This window comes from Lissotriton helveticus, chromosome 10 (genome assembly GCF_964261635.1).
Source record: "Lissotriton helveticus chromosome 10, aLisHel1.1, whole genome shotgun sequence".
NCBI classification, from domain to species: Eukaryota; Metazoa; Chordata; class Amphibia; order Caudata; family Salamandridae; genus Lissotriton; species Lissotriton helveticus.
The window spans coordinates 604,618,549-604,638,910 of NC_136071.1; the positions used below are offsets into that span (position 1 = coordinate 604,618,549).

The window sequence follows — 20,362 nt, forward strand, 5'->3', positions numbered from 1 at the left end:
CAACCAAGGCCCGAGCTACCTCAACAGCCGCCTCAACTTCTACGCTCCCAAACGCCATCTCCGATCGACCAGTCACGCCCTCGCCGCCGTCCCCCGCATCCGAAGAGCGACAACAGGAGGAAGGTCCTTCTCCTACCTGGCCGCCAAGACCTGGAACTCCCTCCCGACCGACCTGCGCCAGACCCAAGACCACCTCTCCTTCAGGAAGAAGCTGAAGACCTGGCTGTTCGAGCAGTAGCGGCACCCCCCCCTCCCCCAAGCGCCTTGAGACCCTACGGGTAGGTAGCGCGCTATATAAGTGTCATTGATTGATTGATTGATTGACCCTCCCGATCGGGGCCTTTGTGGCAAAGTGGAAATCCGGTGCTCAACTATCGCCCTTCTGTGCCCTGTGTCCATCCAGGCTTGAAACGGTAGCACACATCTTCTTCGAGTGCCCGGACTATATTTATCCTAGGAGATATTGGCTTAAACCTCTATTTAGATGCCTGGGAACTCGTAGGCATTTGGTCGCATTACGAATTTTATTGTCCGATACCTCCCCTTGTATTGTTTGTGCTGTCTCCAAATTTTTAAAATGTTCATGGTTGATTCGCAACAAGAGATTGTCAATTTCAATTTAATTCATCTTTTAGCTAATTTATCTAGGGTTTCAATCCTATTTTATTGTCTTAATATCTAAATGTTGACATATCTATTTATTATCTTGAAATGCTGTTTTTTTATGTGTATGTATGCTTTCAAGATATCTTGCATATCGAATAAAAGCTTTCAACCACAGCAGTCTCTGTTTCCCTGTTACTGACAACGTTGTTAATTAAATCATGCATTGTTTTCTCATCTATACAACTTAATTCGTGGTCATTTTCCATACAGCAGTTGGGTGTTGCATTCACTGTCTCTCCCGCACTTGTCGGGTCGTTTGTCAGATCAGGGATTCCAGGTTCGCACTGGGGGTAATGGGCTGGATTTAGCGCTTCCTCTAATGGACTTATTACAGTAATTATGGTATCTACCCTGGGAACTCTATTCCCTTCGTCCACCTCTAGTCCATCTGAACTAGGGATAATTGCACCTCCACTCCCCTCCCCTTTATTCTGTAGTCTTCAATCGCATTCGTCCAGACCACTAAATATGTCAAACCTGTTTATTGTCTCCAGTGGTGTGAGTGGCATGGGATAGTTCATTCTACTATGTACTGTTGGATTAAATCTGGGGGGTATAGTGTCCCATCCAGGTGTATCAGGAGCTGGTATTGGATGATACATATAAGCTGGATTCCAGGTGTTCTCCATAGTTGAAAAGTGATTAGTGGAGAAGGCGTGACTATGTGATATTTGAGATGAAAATACTACAGATCTCGGGTAGAAGTATGTTAGAGGGCGGGGGGTGATACAGTTGTTAGCATTGCCCTGTGGTCAGTTTAATATGTATCGAACTGCATTTTGGTCCCTAAAGTTGACTACAACCACATCTCCCCCGATATCCTTAGGTCTTCCACCTAGCCACTGAAGGCGGCGAACATGGACTATATCGCCATTGATGTTGCTTGCAATTGGTCTGTATGAAGTCAGCCAGTGCATTACCTTGTTCTTCAGTTGAAAAAAACCTTCCCGCTTATTCTCAGACAGCTCTGGTACCCCAGTGAGAGCCACCACAAATGGTACAGCTTCCGGCGGGAGTTCTGTTGGTGGTCTCCTGCCTAGAGCCTCCCTCCTCCGTTCTTGATAGCCGATTGGTGGAATACCCATGTCCCTTAAAGGCTTGTTAACGGGAATGGCGGGAGTGCAGTTGGATTTTATAACCGGCTTTATTATGGGTACTTTGGGCTGATTTATATTTAAAATGTGGGGGTGTTTGGGTACAGGTGTTGTCCTAGTAGATGGATGGTGAGTAGCGGATGGTGCAGCTGGTATCGTATTGGTAGATGGGATGGTGGTGGAAGATACTGCTTTAGTGACTTCTAATAGAGGATTATGGGCAGATGTAGTGGCTTGAGAAGGGATTGGAACAATAGTTAGCTCTTTATTTTCTGCTATCCTGATGGAATTTCCCTTTCTTCCCACATCTGCCTCAATTTTCCCTAATCTATCCTCCATACTTTTTAGCCTTTCTACTATTGCTAGTGTATAGCTCCTCATTATCAGTTCAATGCTATCCAATAGGTCACTAGTATGGCTTAGTTGTGACCCATCGACCACTCGGGCAGGTTCGATGTTAGCCTCTCTATCTGGATGTGAGGATGGTGGCGTTTGTGAGGGAGCAGTCGCTATTCCTACTCCGTCCATAGCAACTGTATTACCCGTGTCAAGGGAACTAGTGTACTTAAGCTTCTTGCCAAAATCGGAGTGACTCAGCTTCTGTTTGGATAATTCCACCCTCTTACGTCTCTTTTTGGTTGGCGGTGGGCCATAGATTTTATGTTGCGTGGTCCTCTTGGTCTTACCTCGGGCTGTCTTGCCAGGCATAGGTGTTGGTGTACTCATCACCTTGGATGCACTGGGTGTGCTGATGGAGTTGTGAGCTAAGATACCATCACCAGTTTCGTTGGGACATGTAGAGGGTGCCAAACATTCTCTAAGCAAAAGGGGCACACTGTCCATAGATGAAATAACCTTAATAGTATCAAAGCAAAGCTCATTATTGGAATTAACGGCAGGGGATAGCTCGATCAACGGCCTATTCTTAATGCTTTCAATCGAGCGACGGCGCTCAGCCCGCCGTTCTGCTAAGGATTGTTCTTTGGAACTTTCAACAGGAGTTTTAATAAAATAGTTGTCCAAGGTTCCATTCCACAAACCCCCAGTTCTTTCAGTCAAAACAATATCCGGGCTCAACACAATCGTAGACATTATAATCTTTTACCTGATGGATGCCGGGCAAAAGGATATATGGAGCAACTTACTCCAAATCAGTAGGGGTGAGAAGTCACTCAACCAGGGAATCTGGCCCAGTCCAGTCTCCTCAGGCCTCTGAAGGCCTAAGAGGGCCCGCCCTTTGCCCGGGCTTAGCCCCGGGCGCTCCCGCGGCACGGGGGTGATGCCTCTTTTCAAGCGCCGCCTGGCGCGCTCTGAGGCCGAGATTCCGCCCGCTAGGGCAGGCGGGAAATGTAGTTGCCAATCCTCTGTCCGGTGCCCCCCTCTGCTCGGCGGCCGCGAGGATGGTGAAGGCGGCGGCGAGAGGGGGACAGAAACAGACCCAGCCACGGAAAGGAAAGAGGCCCACAGCGTCTCCAGCAGGTAGGGGTCCCAGTGGGTTTCAACAGCGTCACCCGCTCCACCGGGGTGACGCCTCTTTTCAAGCGCCGCCTGGCGCGCTCTGAGGCCGAGATTCCCGCCGCTAGGGCAGGCGGGAAATGTAGTTGCCAATCCTCTGTCCGGTGCCCCCCTCTGCTCGGCGGCCGCGAGGATGGTGAAGGCGGCGGCGAGAGGGGGACAGAAACAGACCCAGCCACGGAAAGGAAAGAGGCCCACAGCGTCTCCGGCAGGTAGGGGTCCCAGTGGGTTTCAACAGCGTCACCCGCTCCACCGGGGTGACACCTCTTTTCAAGCGCCGCCTGGCGCGCTCTGAGGCCGAGATTCCCACCGCTAAGGCACTCTGGGTTTGTCAGTTTCTAATCTGTAATTATCGAGAGTAGTTTATCTAACTGCAGTAGTTTTTTTCCATACATTTATTAATAATATTGTTGTTAAATCATGTGTTGACAAGTTGTCTAATTTGATAACCTGTATGTCTGAAGTAGTTGTATTAAGTTGCTCTTAGCCTATGGCAACTGCCGTTGTATATAAAACTTTATAAAATAAAATAAAAATGTATACTGCTAGGCCTCCCTTTGCTCTCCCATGCCGATTTGATCTTACAGCGTTGACATGATGAAGGTTATAATTAGCTACTTCCTGCGGAATTAACAACCAGGTCTCTTGTAATGCAATAGTTTAATATTTATTCCAGTATATTGGTGCCACATTCCCCTGAATTTCACTTTTAGGCCCCGCTGTATTCCAAGAAAGAAGCTTTAGACTATCGAAATGTGGACTGTTAGCTTGGTTGACAAGTCATTCCCTTGTCGGAACATTGAGAGTCGCCGTGAACCATCCCCATTGCATTGGACACTGTCCCTGTGTTTGTGTATTAGTACCATTACTGATGACACCCTTTTTACCTCTAGCATTTTGTAGTACTGAAAACACCTGGCTTTTTTTCAGAGTCTAGTGAACACTTCTTCAAGAGCTTCAACAACGGTGATGGGTAACAGGGTCTTAGGGGTTTGTCCAATAAGATACCCCATGCTTCGAATTGTTGTCTGGCATTCATAATGGCTTGTTCCTATATATCGTCATAGAAATCCTCATGACTTGCAATTAATGTATAGCAGGAAGCCCTTTATTGCATTTTTATCTGTACTGTTTGTTATTGCTGTAAATGCACCTCTTCTACGAACCACAGAGCTCTTGTGTGTTTCCATTTTTTCAGATTCTAAGAATAGTTCTACCAATTCATCTCTGCATAATGTTATAGTCCCAAACATTTAATGAGGTGTTCACCAATGTCCAAAGGCCCAGATCTTTTGGACATAGAGCTTGCCTTTTATAAAGGACATCACGTCTGTACAATTGTTCTACCTGTAGACCCTTTGATACCCCTGCAGGAGGCACTGAATGACTTTTACAGATAGGTTTAAACTCACTGTGCGTAACATTGATAATTCACTAAAATGTTTAAGCACCAAACCAGAGCTTGATTTGTACAAGTGGTTGCAGGAGGTCGCATGTTTTTTGAGAATGTGACTTTTTATTCATCGACATACTTTGATCCAGAGCAATCGAAAGAAAGGCAGAAAAGGGATTAAGAAAAAGGAAAAGAAAGTTACAATGAAATAATGCGAGGATGATAAAGAATCTGAAAGAGTGAGATCAAGAGACAGGCTAAGAAGGAAACGGACGAAAATGGATAGAGGTGCCCAACCCGGCCTTATTGTATGTTTAGCATTTACAGTGTTTTTGTGGAAATAACTTCAAATGTAAGTACTGAGTATTTCTACTAGAATTCTGTTTAAAAAAGATCTAAGTCCCATGTTAGGATTAGATAAGAGGTCCTCACCAAACTTTCAGTCTCTGTGACTTCTCAAGACAAGTATTAGAGTCTCACCCTCGACTTTGTTTCGAAGACTTGGAGTCCTTCCCAAGTGCAGCTGAGCGTTGCCTTCGCATAATGTCCCAGTCTCAGTCTTCCAGCTGAAAGTATTTCTCTGCCCAAGGGTTAACTGTGCAGTCCTAAATGTGAGATTTCAGATGTGGCTTTAGATCCCTTAACTTTAAACAATAGGATTTATTTTTAGCCTAAAGACTTGGTCTTTCCAGCTAACAATGTTTGTTTTTCCCCGCAGGAATATGGAGAAGGGGTAGGCAATGGCTGCTACCCTGATTTATCTCACAGAGTTAGCCCAGCAGACGGTTTGAATGGACCACTGATCCAGATGGCGTCCATTGTGCCAAGGGTGTGGTGAATGGGCATGTGGTGAATGGGCATACAGTCAATAATTTCATCCTTAATCTGATACCAGTTCGTAGCCCATGATGGAAGGTGAAAGTTATTAAAATATTTTATTATAAACCATTTTTTTATTAAACATAATTTATTGACATTAAATTATATTGATTTATATTTTGAAAAAGTCAAAAATGTCATTTCTTTTCACATTATTCACGATGGGATTTTCCATTTCAATATTTTCTACGGCAGGTTGTTGCAGTACCAGTTTTTGGCCATGTTTGGTGCTGTACTTTCTCCATCTTTGAGCTGAATTACACATACTGTTGTTTTGGGAACTTTTTGGCTGTAGTAACTTTACATTCATAAAGTTGGATCCACCCTCTGTTTTAGGGGTGGATACATGTAAATGTATACTTTGTAGTACATTTTCACTTTGAAAAAGTGAATAACCAAAAGTAGTGAAGGAGTAAATATGGACATGTAGATTGACTTACATGTAAATTTAACTTTTTGAATAGGCCCAATGGGTGTGATACTGGAATATCATCATCTGGATGTCCTCTGACATAAATCTTATGTTGTGATTATGGTTTACCAAAAATGCTACCCTATTTGAGTTAATAATTGACAATCTAGACCCAATAGAACAATATTTTGACATGCAATATTTACTCAGCACTGCCATGGCACCGCCTCCGTGGAACACCATCAAGGCAACACCAACTCAGCACCTTCGCAGCCCCACCACAGCAACAACTCTGCACCAACGCAACACCAGTGTAGCAGCACCTCAGCACCAGTGCAGTATCGCCTCAGCACCAGAGCAGCACCAACTCAGCATCACTCAGCACCAGCACAGAACCACCTGAGCACCACCAAAGCATCACTCAGCACCACCTGAACTCCACCTCCACACAACCACACCACCACCTCAGCCCAGCACCAGCTCAGCATCAGCACATCACCACCTACTCATCAGTACACCACCACCAGTGCACCACCAACTCAGCATCAACACAGCACCAAAGCAGCACCAACTCAAAATCGGCACAGCACCATCTCAGCATCAGTACAGCACCACTCCTGCATCAGTGCACCACCACCAGTACAACCCTACCTCAGCAGCAATTCAGCACCAATGCGACACCACTTCAGCATCAGCAGAGCACCACCTCCGCATCGTCGCAGCATCACCTCACCCCAGCACCAACTCAGCATCACTCAGCCCCAACTGAACACAAGCACAGCACTACCAACTCAGCATGACTCGGCACCACCTCAGCATGACTCAGCCATCGCTCTGCACCTCCTGAGTACTAGCTCAGCACCACCTGAGCACAAGCGCTGCACCACCCCGTAGCATAACTCAGCACTACCTGGGCATCAGTGAGCACAACCTCATTTTTTCTCAGCATCACCTAAGCACCACCACAGCACAATCACCAGCTCAGTCTCACCTCAGCACCAGCACAGCCCCACCTCAGCACCACTTAAGCATCAACACAGCACCACTTAAGCATCAACACAGCACCACTTAAGCATCAGCGCAGCACCACCTCAGCACAGCATCAACTCAGCATGACTCAGCACCATCTGAGCACCACCTGATCACAGGCACAGCACCACTACCTCAGCATGATTCAGCACCACCTCAGCATGACTCAGCATCATCTCAGCATGACTCAGCACCACCTCAGCATCACTCAGCACCACCTCAACATCACTCAGCATCACCACAGCACCACATCTGCACAGCACCACCTCCTCAGCGCACCAACACCAGTGCAGCCCCACCTGAGCACCAGTGCAGCACCCCCACCTCAGCATGACTCAACACCACCACAGCATCACTCAGCACCAGCACAGCGTCACTCAGTACCACCTCAGCACCAGCGTAGCATCTCCTCACTATCACTCAACACCACATCAGCATCAGCATGGCACCACCTCTGCATCAGTGCACCACCACCAGCGCAGCCTCACCACAGCAACTCAGCACCAGCACAGCACCACTTCAGCACCAGTGTAGTGTCACCTTAGCACCAGTGCAGCAGCACCTCAGCACAAACTCGGCATCACTCAGCACCACCTGAGCAGAGCACCACCACAGCATCACCTCATCATCAGTACAGCACAATCTCAACATCAGCACAGCTCCACCTCTTCATCAGTGCAACACCACCAGAGCAATACCAACTTAGCACCTGCGCAGAACTACCTCAGCATCAGCACAGCACGACCTCCTCATCAGGGCACCACCACCAGTGCAGCACCAACTCAGGATCAGCGCAGCACCAGCGCAGCACCTCCTCTGAACCAGTGCAGCACCACCTCAACATCAGCACAGGACCATCTCAGCATCAGCACCACTTCCACATCAGTGCTTCACCACTAGCACAGTCCCAACTCATCACCAGCCTAGCTCCACCTCAGCAACAGGGCAACCCCACCTCAGCAGCAATTCAGCTCTAATGCAGAATCACTTCAGCATCAGCGCAGCACCACCTCAGAATCAGTGCATCACCTCAGCACAGCACCAACTCGACATCACTCAGCATCACCTGAGCACCAGCGCAGCACTACCAACTCAGCATGACTCGGCACCACCTCAGCATCAGTGCACCACCACCAGCACAGCCCCACCAAAGCAGCAACTCAACGCTAGCACAGCACCACTTCAGTACCAGTGTAGTATCACCTTAGCACCCACCATTGCAGCATCACCTCAGCACAAACTCAGCATCACTCAGCACCACCTGAGCAGAGCACCACCACAGCATCACCTCAGCATCAGTATAGCACCATCTCAGCATCAGCACATCTCCACCTCTTCATCAGTGCAACACCACCAGTGCAACACCAACTCAGCACCTGCACAGAACTACCTCAGCATCAATACAGCCTCATCTCAGCATCAGCACTGCACGACCTCCTCATCAGTGCACCACCACCAGGGCAGCACCAACTCAGGAACAGCGCAGCACCAGTGCAGCACCAGCTCAACATCAGCACAGGACCATCTCAGCAGCAGCACAGCACCACTTCTGCATCAGTGTACCACCACTAGCACAGTCCCACCTCATCACCAGCGTAGCCCCACCTCAACCTCAGCACAACCCTACCCCAGCAGCAAATCTGCACTAATGCAGCATCACTTCAGCTTCAGCACAGCACCACCTCAGAATTGGCACATCACCTCAGCACAGCACCAACTCAGCATCACTCAGCATCACCTGAGCACAAGCGTAGCACCACTAACACCTCATCATGACTCAGCACCACCTCATCATGACTGATCACCACCTCAACATCACTAGCACCTCTTCAGCATCACTCAGCACCACCTCACTATCACTCAGCATCACCTGAGCACCACCACATCACCACCTCTGAATCAGCAGAGCACCATCTCCTCATTAGTGTACCACCACCAGTGCAGCACCAGCTCAGCACCAGCTCAGCATCAATGCAGCACAGCACCACCTGTGCATCAGTGCACCACCAGCAGCGCAGCACCACCTCCGCATCATAGGAGCACCACCTTAGCACCATCACAGTCCAACCTCAGCATCAGCATAGCAACATTTCAGCATCAGCACAGCACCACCTCCTCCTCAGTGCACCACCACAGCGCAGCACCAACTCAGCATCAGCGCAGCACCAACTCGGCTCTAGCGCAGCATCACCTCCTTATCAGTGCAGCACCACCTCTTAATCAGTGCAGCACCACCTCAGCGCCACCTCAGCACCACCCCAGCACCACCTCAGCACCAGCCCAGCACCACTTCAACATCAACACAGCATCATCCCAGCAGAGCACCACCTCCGCATCAGTGCCCCACCAGCAGTGCAGCCCCACCTTAGCACCAACGCAACTCCACCTCAGCAGCAATTCAGCACCAACTCAACACCACTTCAGCATCAGTGCTGCATCACCTCAGCATGGCACCAACTCAGCACCCCCTGAGCACCAGCTCAGCACCACCACCTCTTCATGACTCCATACCAAAGCAGCATGACTTAACACCACCTCGGCATCACTCACAGCCCCTCAGCATCACCTGAGCACCACCACATCACCACCTCAGCATCAGCACAGCACCATCTCAGCACCAACACAGCCAGCACCATCTCAGCTTCAACACAGCACCACCTCCTCATCAGTGTACCACCAGCAGTCCCGCACCATCTCAGCACCAGCACAGCACCACCTCTGCACCAGCGCCGCATTGCCTCAGCAGCACTACAGAACCATCTCAGCATCAGCACAGCACCTCCTCCACATCAGTGCATCACCACCAGTGCAGCACCCCCTCAGCATCAGCAGAGCACCATCTCAGCATTAGCCAGCACCATCTCAGCATCCGCACCAACTCAGCCTCACTCACCACACCCTGAGCACCAGCGGAGCACCACCACATCAGCATGACTCAACGCCACCTCAGCATCACTCACACCGCCTCAGCATCACTCAGCACCACTCAGCATCACCTGAGCGCCACTACATCACCACCTCGACATCAGCACAGCACCATCTTATCATCAGTACAGCACCACCTCTTCATCAGTGCACCACCACCAGTGCAGCACCAACTCGGCATCTCCCCAACACCAGCACAGCACCAGCACAGTACCACCTCAACATCAGCACATCAACACCTCAGCATCAGGACAGCACCACCTCAGCATCAGTGCATAACAGAGCAGCCCCACCTCAGCACCAGCGCAGCCCTCCTCAGCTCCAGCTCACACCCACTTCAGCAGCAATTCCGCACCAACGCAGCACCACTTCAACATCAACGCACCACCACCTCCAAATCAACGCAGTATCTCCGCACCACACCAACGCAGCATCACTCAGCACCAGCTCTACACCACCTGAGCACTAGTGCAGCACCACCACCTCAGCATGACGCAGCACCACAGAATCACTCGGCATCATCTCTGCACATGCACGGCACCACCTCAGCACCACCTGAGTTTCATTCAGCATCACCTACGCACAACCTCCACACCAGCACACCACCACCTCAGCATCACTCAGCACCACCTCAGTCTGTCCTCGGAATCTGGCATCTGTTGATTCTCCCCTAGTTTCCGTCCGCTGCTTGTGTTTGTAATTCTGGTACTATTTCTCAACCTCCACCCTCCCTTTGTTTATGTACCGCCACCATAACTAAAAAAAAGCTATAACAAAGAAGCATTAGAACAGGCAGGAAGAAGTTGCCAGCATTTCAAGAACGAAAAAAATAGAAGACTTTTATATGTTAATTCTATTTGTTATAGGGTTGTTCAGTTGTACATAATGTTTTCAGGTTATATATTAGGTAACACAAATGCTTATAACTCTTGTTTATTATAATATTTCAACATTCTTCACAGCAGCCACACTTCTCTATAACATAGCTTAAAGACATTGGCAAAGCCAATAGTTCTGGCTAAACACTTATAAATAAGGTCCCAAAACCGAAACCTTTTGGCTATGCCAGTGCTTGTTAGTTTCGTCCGATGGTACCAGTGCTGTAAGTAGGGCCTCCTGGTGGCAGTCTGGCAGTGGGGTTAGGTAAGAGAAGGCAATAAATGAATGATACCTTTGCTGGACTTTGTTTTGAAATATTTATGGGTTTAAAGCACCCCTGCCGAGTTCCTTCTATATCCAGCGGTTTTCAGGCAACTTTTAAAGTATCAAGATATCTCTGGTGATTAATGTTCCTGCTGAAGAAAGATCAGAATTTTTTCTAGTGGCAGTTTTGACTGATCATAAAGTATCACTGAGAGTGAATATGCCTGCTGCAAAGAACGTGCACCATGTAGTTCCCAGAACTATGTTTTATGTGCAGAGCTAAGTGGGTTACTCATTTTAACACAGAAATCCTTTTGTTCCTTTAGTCGTAATATATAGCACAGTAAGCTATGAACCACCGTCAAGGAGCTGCATGCAAGGCTACTTTTGGTTCTCAGCATGCCTTTGTTGCCTTCTTTTACACCTCATCCCAACCCCTTCTCTGTTATTCTAACCTATTTTCTTTTCCTACTTCTGCTCCTCATCAGCCAGATACTTAAGTTTGTCTCCCATTATAACTCCATTTTTGGAAAGATATTTTATTTGACGAGGCTCTTTCCACTTTTTGTCTGCCTTGTTCCACCTTTTTGTTTGACATATAGACACTATATAAGCATCAAACATAAACAATCTGCTGGTCTGAGCCTTATGGGTTTTTCTTGGTGCGTGGTGCGTATGCCTGGTTGTGTGTTGTTAAATCGCTCACTCTCTGCATGTGTGAATGTATCTGTATTTTGATATGTGCATTGTGTCTTTGTGTGTATTTATGCATGCACTAACTATGCAAATGTCAACCCGATTAGTGTTATCAATGCTTGTTTCACTCGGGTAGCTTGCTCACAGTATACTGTCATGAGTGATATTGTTCTGGGATACGATGACCTTCACACAATTGACAAAGTAGATGAATTGAACTAAACCCGCTTCAGGGGGTTTCAAATGATGATGGGGGTTTCAGACAAATATGTGTGAAAATGAATTGTAAGGATAGTAAAAATCACCCTTGCCTGTAGTTGTCATGATCAGAGGCGCAACTAAAGCCAACAATGTGGGGGTGGGGGTGGGGGAAGGGAGCCCTTTGAGCCCAATGGACGTTGCGCGCCTGATCATGATTAAGAATAGCTTTTTACAGTTCAGTCTCAGTTACTCATGATGGGGGAATCATTCCCAGCTCATGATCCCAATCAGAGACCCACCGTCTCGCCTCAAGTCTCGGGAACATTTCTAAGATGACAACCAAAAAAATGTTTTAAGGTCAATGACTAAAGCGTGAAATCTGAGCAATATTGTTAACTCAATTACATAGAAGCATTTAGAGGAGCTGTTTGCTCCGGGAATCTTTTTTTAATGAGTTTTCATCTTTCTAAATTATTTTAGAATGGTCTTTAATTTGCTAAAAGACAACTGTAAAATTAAGTCTATAATGGAAAGCTGCTTAAGTCTGTCTCGCCTCGCAGTTCCAAGGCACCAAGTGGCGCAGCCCCGACGTCCTAATAGAGAAATCGCCCCTGGCATCAACATAACATATATTGAAAATATCTTTACTACGGTTCTTATGACAGAAACAGGGGCCTCTGATGTGTTCAATGTAAGAAGGTACTTCCTAGGACTCCTCAGAACGAGACACTCTACATAATCACTGCTTCTGAGGGATGTACCTCATTCTATTGGGTTGCTTTAGTTTGCTTTCTTAGGTATCTCACCCTGTCCACTTCATCATCTAAGTACTGTATAGCAGTGGAACTGAACCTCTGCATGTATAACAGTATCCCTTGGGTTGGGCCTTTAGAGTACTGTTACCATGAATATACAGTATCTAGACATGCAAAACCGATTTTAAACCGCCCATGTTGCACACGTTTATTGGTCAACACTATTTGTACAAATTTAGCTGACACCTTTACCACGAAATCGACGGATGTTGTTTGTCAAATCAAATAACATTTGTAAAGCACAGCACTGTCACCCCTAGGGGTATCCGGGCGCTGAGGGTTTGACGACTCAGTCAAAGAGCCAGATTTTGAGATTCTTTCTGAAATTCTGCAGGGAGGGTGCTGTTCAGAGATGGAGGGGCAGGTCCTATGCGGCGATGTAGAAGAAGGAGCGGCCCCTGCTGCAGCGGATGCAGGGTGTGTGCACATGGGCTAGCTGGGCAGAGTGTAGGTGTCTTGCGGGACAATGAAAATTCAGTCAGTAGTTCATGTAGGCCAGTCCTAAACCATGTAGGCCTTTCAGGGGTGAGTGAGGATCCTGAACTGGTATCTCTTCTGGATGGGGAGCCAGTGGAGGTGTCTGAGGTGGGGGGATGATGTGGGTCCTTTTCTGGATGACCAGGATGAGTCTGGCTGCCCCATTCTGTATGGTCTAGAGTTGTCTGAGGAGCTGGGCGGAGATGCCAGCGTAAAGGGTGTTGCCGTAGTTAAGGCAGCTGGTGACGAGGGCCTGAGTGATGGTTTTCTGGTGTCAGTAGGGATCCATTGAAAGATTCTGCAGAGAGTGTGGAGGGGTGTAGAAACAGGTGGAGGTGACTGAGTTGACTTGCCGTTTCATGGTGAGATCGCTGTCTAGGATGATGTCTTGGTTGCATGCCGGGGCTGTTGGTGTGGGTTCGAATTCTGTCGGTCACCAGCTATGGTCCCAGATGAAAGTGTTTAGATTAGTACTTCTGTCTTGTCAGAGTTGTGCTCAAGGCAGTTGTCCCTCATCCAGGTGGCTACTTTGGTCATGGCATTTCAGAAGTTGGTTCTGGTGGTGGAGGGTCTTTTGACAGCGAGAGGAGAAGTAGAATGCCATACACGTATGAGATTATGTTGAGGCAAGGGATCTGATATGTCTGCAAGAGGGTTTATGTAGGTGTTTAAGAGGGTGGGACTGAGGGATGATACTTGGGGTACACCACATATAATGTCCTTGGGTTCAGAAGTGAAGGGAGGCAGCCGGATGCTATGAATGTGAGCTGCCAGGAAGGAGGCAATCCACTTGAGGGTGTTGTGTTGTATGCCAATGTTGTAGAGTTTGTTGATGAGGGTGTGGTGGTACACAATGTTGAACACTGCCGAGAGGTCGAGGAGGATCAGGGCTGCAGTCTCTCTGCGGTCGAGGAGGATTCTGATATCATCTGGGGCAATTGATTGACAGAATGCAGAACAATGTCATACATTCTCCCCAGTAAGATATCTGGGCCTAAATCCATCATGTTTTCTCCCCATACCATTCCAGTTTGAACCCAGCCATATGACTGGGGGTGAATGCTTGGTTTGCTCTGCATTCCACCCATCATCTGTCTGTCTTTTGCTTTCTCGCCCTAAGTGTGCTGGGTATGCCCAGACATAAGTCCCAGGCTCACTGTGCCACTGGATTCAAGCTAGTCTAGCTGATGAGTGTAGGAGAGTAGGGTCTGCTTCCTATGGTCACCCCCACTTTTTGCTGTGATTCTCTGTTTTTTTTTACTTTAATGTGGCTGTGAGCCTGCTAATCAGACCCCCAGCCCAGCTGTTCTCTCTCTAAATTGATACCATGTACTTTAGGTACATACCAGATTGGGTATTGGCTCATCTATGTGAGCCCCTGTATAGTGTACCATAGGTACCCAGGGCATAGATGCATCCAAGGCCTACCAGGGGCCGCAGCATGTTTTATGCCACCCTTGGCTGGCCCTCCAAACTGACACCACAGGCTGATCACTCAGCTTGGGTAATGTGGTGTAATCACCCCTTACTTAGATATAGTATACCTATATCTACCTTTACATATAGACACACATACACCTATAAGTCACTCCTATGGTAGGTCTCGACAATCCTGGAGGCAGAGTGCTTGGTTTTATGTGAGAGGGTGCCCTAGCATGAGCTGAGCCCCTCTGTAGCTTTCGGAACCATCTCCTTATAGCTGTTCTATGATATAGCCATACCATATAATCTTAAGTGCATTATAATCCTTGCGGTTAATGCTAACTTTGGTTTGGCTTCATGTCGTGTAAGGTGTCAAACACTTTGGAATACTACCCCCGCTAATTCTGTCAGCGGGGGTAGCATTCCAGCCTTCTAGAGGGAAAAGACATATATGTTACTGCTTTACCCGCTTAAAGTTAAACAGAGCCTCAGCATCACAAAATGGATGCTGCTGCCACAGACACGAGTCTGACCACCTGGTGCTGGGGTAAACTCTGGCAAGGGCGGCCTGGACAATAGGTTTCCTGTCCAGGGAGGTGCCAGCTCCTCTCCAGACAGGGGTTATGCGTATTGGGGCAGGGAGGGCTGTATTCAATGAATGCATCTAGACATTGCCTGGGGCACACAAGGTGCTCCATGCCTAGCCCGGTTCAAACCAGCTGCTGGGGCACTCCAGCCCCAGCTCTGGCGCGAAACTGGACAAAGGGAAAGGGGTGTAACCACCCCCTTCGCAGGTCCACCCATAGGAGGGACCTAGGCAGGTAATCCAGCCCCTTAGCTTAGTATAAGTATAGGAGCTGTGTCCCCAGGACTTTAGATTATACTGGAAAGAAACTTTGATACAGAACTCTTGGACCTTCGACATTCTATCCTGACTAGAAGATGGAAGACATCTCCCTTGTGGTCAAGGAGTGACCACCCTGTGCAAACAGGCACCACCAGTAACTTGCCGGTCTGCTTTGTCGACGCACCCGCCGGAACCCAAAGACTCAGCGATACAGGAACTGGACTCTCAGACTTCTCCAACTCTGACCCACATCCACAGCAAAGCTGAGAACTGTGGCGGACACGACAGACGTGGGACCGGAGACCCTGGACATCCTGCATTTTGCTAACTGCTCGACTACCGAGGTACCCTCGCAGTTGTGCATTGGGCTACGAGAAGCCCCAGACCCGAGCGCCATTTGCACCGAAGCTCAGCCCTCCACACTCCACGATTGCCGCGTGGGGCCTTCTGCATTTCAGCTCGACGCGTCTTCCCGGTTCCTTGCCCGTTGCCCGGTGAGCCCCCTGAAGACTTTCTTTTTGAACTAAACTGCTTTCCTGGTTGATCCAGGCTTGCTCCAGCTTCCCTTCAAAGGAGAAGCGCCTTGCTGGTCTGCAACAGAGCCAATCTCGTCATCCAGCGTGGGTTGCGGTTGCCAAGACTTGTTGGGTCCAATCCGGATACTGACTCCGCAGTCAACTAGATCCATCGTGGAACAGCTCGTATCCAGCTCCTAGTCATCGTCGATGCCTCCTGGACCTCGTGGCTGAAGAGACAAACTCACCTTCTTCACCTTCAAGCACGCAACATCGCCTGGTTCCTTCCTGGTTCCTTCCTGGTCACTAGCTAGTGACCCAGACTCTGTCCCCTCTGCTTTCAGGTTCGTCATATCACCGATCCACCCTTGGATACCCCCAGACACTTTTCCTCTGGTCGCCTGCAGTACTTCTTTGCAGATCCTGTCACCAAAAGGCACCTATGCACCCGGCTTCCCTTGGTAAGGTAACACGAGTACTCCGGTGCTCACGTGGGTCTTGACTCTCGAAGTGTCCTAGTTTAAAAGGGTTTCATCCTAGTCCATCGGAAGTGTCCTTAAACAGTAACTTTGTAGCTTCTTAATTTCCCATTATAAGTCAATGGTAACTCGCGACTGTGTTTAGACACTGCACTTGTCTCACGTGGGTCTCCTACTTCCTAACCTTTGATTGTTTAGTGTAGCCCCAGCGATTCTACAGGCCCTAGGCCTGCTGTATAACTCTCACGTGGTTCTTATACCACTTCCTTAGTATATAGTTTGTGAAGGCCCCTAGGGCATAACTGTATTTGTGCAACTTATCGTATGCTAATTGAGTAACTTGTGATGTACTTTGACCTCTGACCTCATAAAGAGTGCAGAGGGGTTGTGTTAAAAATAAATACATATATATTTGATATATACCTTGTGTGGTGTCCTTTCATTTGGTATTCAAGTGATTATAATTGGTAAAACAGCTTGCTTCACATGCTCTCTGAAGTCTTAGCCTAAGGCTGCTGGTCCATGCTACCACTAGGATAGCTTGTCTATAAGGTTGACTTTACAACCACCATCAATAAGGGTCGATTAGACTGGTGCAAGGTGCCCACTAGAATAGTGGGCCAGGATGACGAGATTGGCTCTGTTGCAGACCAGCAAGGCGCTTCTCCTTTGAAGTGAAGCTGGAGCAAGCCTGGATCAACCAGGAAAACAGTTTAGTTCAAAAAGAAAGTCTTCAGGGGGCTCACCAGCCAACGGGCAAGGAACCGGGAAGACGCGTCGAGCTGAAATGCAGAAGGCCCCACGCGGCAATCGTGGAGTGTGGAGGCCAGGCTAACTTCTCACATTGGTGTGCAGCGGATGGGATAAGAGCTTGCTGTTGTTTTACCATATAATCTTGAGATATCATTTGAAAGATCACATTAAGGTACCTGTAGGTACATATAAATCAAGTTCTTATAATACATAAGTTCTACTGAACTTAGCAGTTGTAGGTGGTAAGGGCCTAGCATACCCTGACTACAACTCCTAAAGAGGTTCTAGTAGGAAACCATTTAGTTTAGGGCCTAGCATACCCTGACTACAACTCCTAGAGAGGTTCTAGTAGGAAACCATTTAGTGTAGGTAGGTGCACACACCACACCTCACTAGAAAATGTCCTTGGAAGCAGGCCCTAGTGGACCTCTTCAAGAAGAAACCCAGAGGGTGCCTTCTAAGTATGACTCATTCACTTTTCATGAGTTGAGAAGCCTGTGTGCAGTCAGAAAGTTGAGACAAGGACAGAGTCTAACCTTTTACCACCTGGTAGATATCTTAGTGGCTCATGATGTAGAGAATGCATCAGACCCAGGTAACCATGGTAGTGGAGAGAGGGGCCATCTTTCAGCAGAGGAAAATACCACTGGAGATGATCCATTGGTCTCTGATGAGGATGATGACCAGGTTGCAGCTGATGAAGCTCCCATGGGCAACCTAGGACTATCTGGAGGTGGAGAGGGCCAAGGTAGGCCCCCCTCCACTCACCCCAGTAGGCCTAAGACAGGAAACAGAAGGCACAGATCCCACTCCAGTGGTTCTGATCATTCTGATTCCTTAGTAGGGTCCAGTGCTTCTGCTGTAAGGAGGATGACTTCCACTGAGAGGAGAAAGTACAAATCTAGAATGAAGGAAGTCAAGCTTAGGATCAAGAGGCAAGAAATTGCCCTTGCAAAAGAGACCCTGGTTCTTGAAAGAGAGAAAAAGCTGTGTGGGTTAGAGCCCACTGGTGGCAGCATAGTACCTAGAGATAGGGAAAGGTCTCATGACCATAGAAACCTGAACAAGATTGTCCCTCCCTATCAGGTTGGGGATGACATCCACAAATGGATAACTGCCTTGGAAAGGGCCTGCAAAGTGCAAAAGGTCCCCAAGGAGCAGTGGGCAGCAATCCTGTGGCTCTCCTTTGCGGACAAAGGCAGAGATAAGCTCCTGACAGTGAGCAGGATGCTGATAACTACAATGTCCCGAAGAGTGCTTTGATGGATGGGTTTGGCTTAACCACTGAGCAGTACAGGTTGCTGTTCAGAGATACCCAGAAAAAACAGACTCAGGACTGGACTGACTTTGTAGATTGTGCTACTAAGGCTCTGGAAGGCCGGTTACTGGGCAGTAAGGTTAATGACTATACAGGATTGTATAATTTGATCACGAGAGAACAAATTCTTAACAACTGTCAGAACCAGTTATTGCATCAGCACCTGGTTGACTCTGATCTGACCTCTCCCCAAGAATTGGAAAAGAAGGCAGACAAATGGGTCAGAACCAGTGTGAAGCAGAAGGTACAGAACCAAGGTGGTGATCAGAAGAAGCAAGACCAAAAGGGTGGGGAGAAAGCAAAAGACCAGAAGTCTTCTCAAGGTCCCCAACAAGCTTCTACTGGTGGGGGTTGCCAATCTGCAAAAAAGAAAGAAGGTCCTAAGAAACCATGGTGCAAAGTATGTAAGGTAAATACTCACTGGACCAGTGAATGCACCAAGAAGGAGGCAGCTCCAGCCACCATTGCCCCTAAGGCAACTGTTTCCCCTAGTACAGCTAATAGTGGTGGTTCTCAACAGAAGGGTGTAGTAGGGTTAAACCTGGGAACTGAGGTGGATTCTGGCCTAGTCGGAATACCAACTCAAGCTGTTCCTGTCTGTGATATGGACATGGCTATGTCCTCTACTGTGAGCTCCAGTAACTTGGGCAAGTACAGACAGACTCCTTTAATTAATAACAAAGTGGCTCAGGCCTACAGGGACACATGTACTAGTGTCACAATGGTGACACCCAGCTTTGTGGACCCTGGACAGATAATACTAGGTGACAATTACCTAGTGACCAATGCAAGCAATGTCACTACCACCCACAGTATGGCAATTGTTAATTTCTCCTTGGGAGGGGTAACTGGCCTCAAAAGAGTTGTTGTAAGTTCAGACCTCCCTGTAGAATGTTTGCTTGGCAATGACCTAGAATCTTCAGTCTGGTTAAGTGGAGTATAGAACTCATGCAGAGATGTTAGGTATATCAGCACATGTCCTTGCAGTGACCAGGTCACAGGTCACAAATTGCAACACTGAACAGGCCCTGGATCCTGAAATGATGGACCAGTTGCCTACCAGGAGGAGAAGCAATAGGGTTAAGGCAGTGCCTTCCCCCTTGCCTCAGGAAGAGAGTCAGACTTCACAGGAAGCTGATTGTGAGACCCAGGAGGAAACTGTCCTAGAAGAGCTTGAGCCTGATCAGGTTGAGTTTCTTGGGACAGGGGGACCCTCCAGGGCAGATCTGAGCCAGGCGCAGTGAGGCTGCCCTTCTCTTGAACCCCTCAGACAGCAAGCTGCTGTTGAGGCTGCAGGGAATGCTAGTGGGACCCTCAAAGTCTATTGGGATGATGGGCTCCTGTATTCAGAGGCTAGAGACCCCAAGCCTGGTGTTTCCAGGAGGTTGGTCATACCTTTGGCATTCAGGGGCTTCCTTCTCACACTAGCACATGATATTCCCTTAGCAGGACATCTTGGCCAGAACAAGACATGGGAGAGGCTTGTCCCTCACTTTCACTGGCCCCACATGTCAGAAGACACCAAGGAGTTTTGTCGCTCCTGTGTCCCCTGCCAAGCCAGTGGCAAATCAGGTAGCACCACAAAGGCCCCCCTAATACCACTACCTGTGGTGGGGGTTCCCTTTGAAAGAGTAGGGATTGACATTGTTGGACCAATGGATCCCCAAACAGCCTCTGGGCACATGTTTATTCTGGTGGTAGTGGATCATGCCACCAGATACCAAGAAGCTATTCCCCTAAGGACCACAACAGCACCTGTTGTGGCAAGAGCCCTCCTGGGAGT

General features: G+C 48.3%; 1 protein-coding gene across 6 annotated transcripts in view; it reads left to right on the forward strand.

Annotated features, from left to right (window-relative positions):
• Positions 1-20,362, forward strand: part of NLRC3 (NLR family CARD domain containing 3) — a 1,163,446-nt gene that overhangs the window by 66,227 nt on the left and 1,076,857 nt on the right. For all 6 annotated transcript variants that reach the window (XM_078663141.1, XM_078663145.1, XM_078663144.1 and 3 more), the window contains exon 2: positions 5,387-5,583. In XM_078663141.1, the coding sequence (XP_078519267.1) occupies positions 5,574-5,583 (10 nt within the window). In that variant the 5' untranslated portion in view covers positions 5,387-5,573. The remainder of the gene's footprint in view (positions 1-5,386; positions 5,584-20,362) is intronic.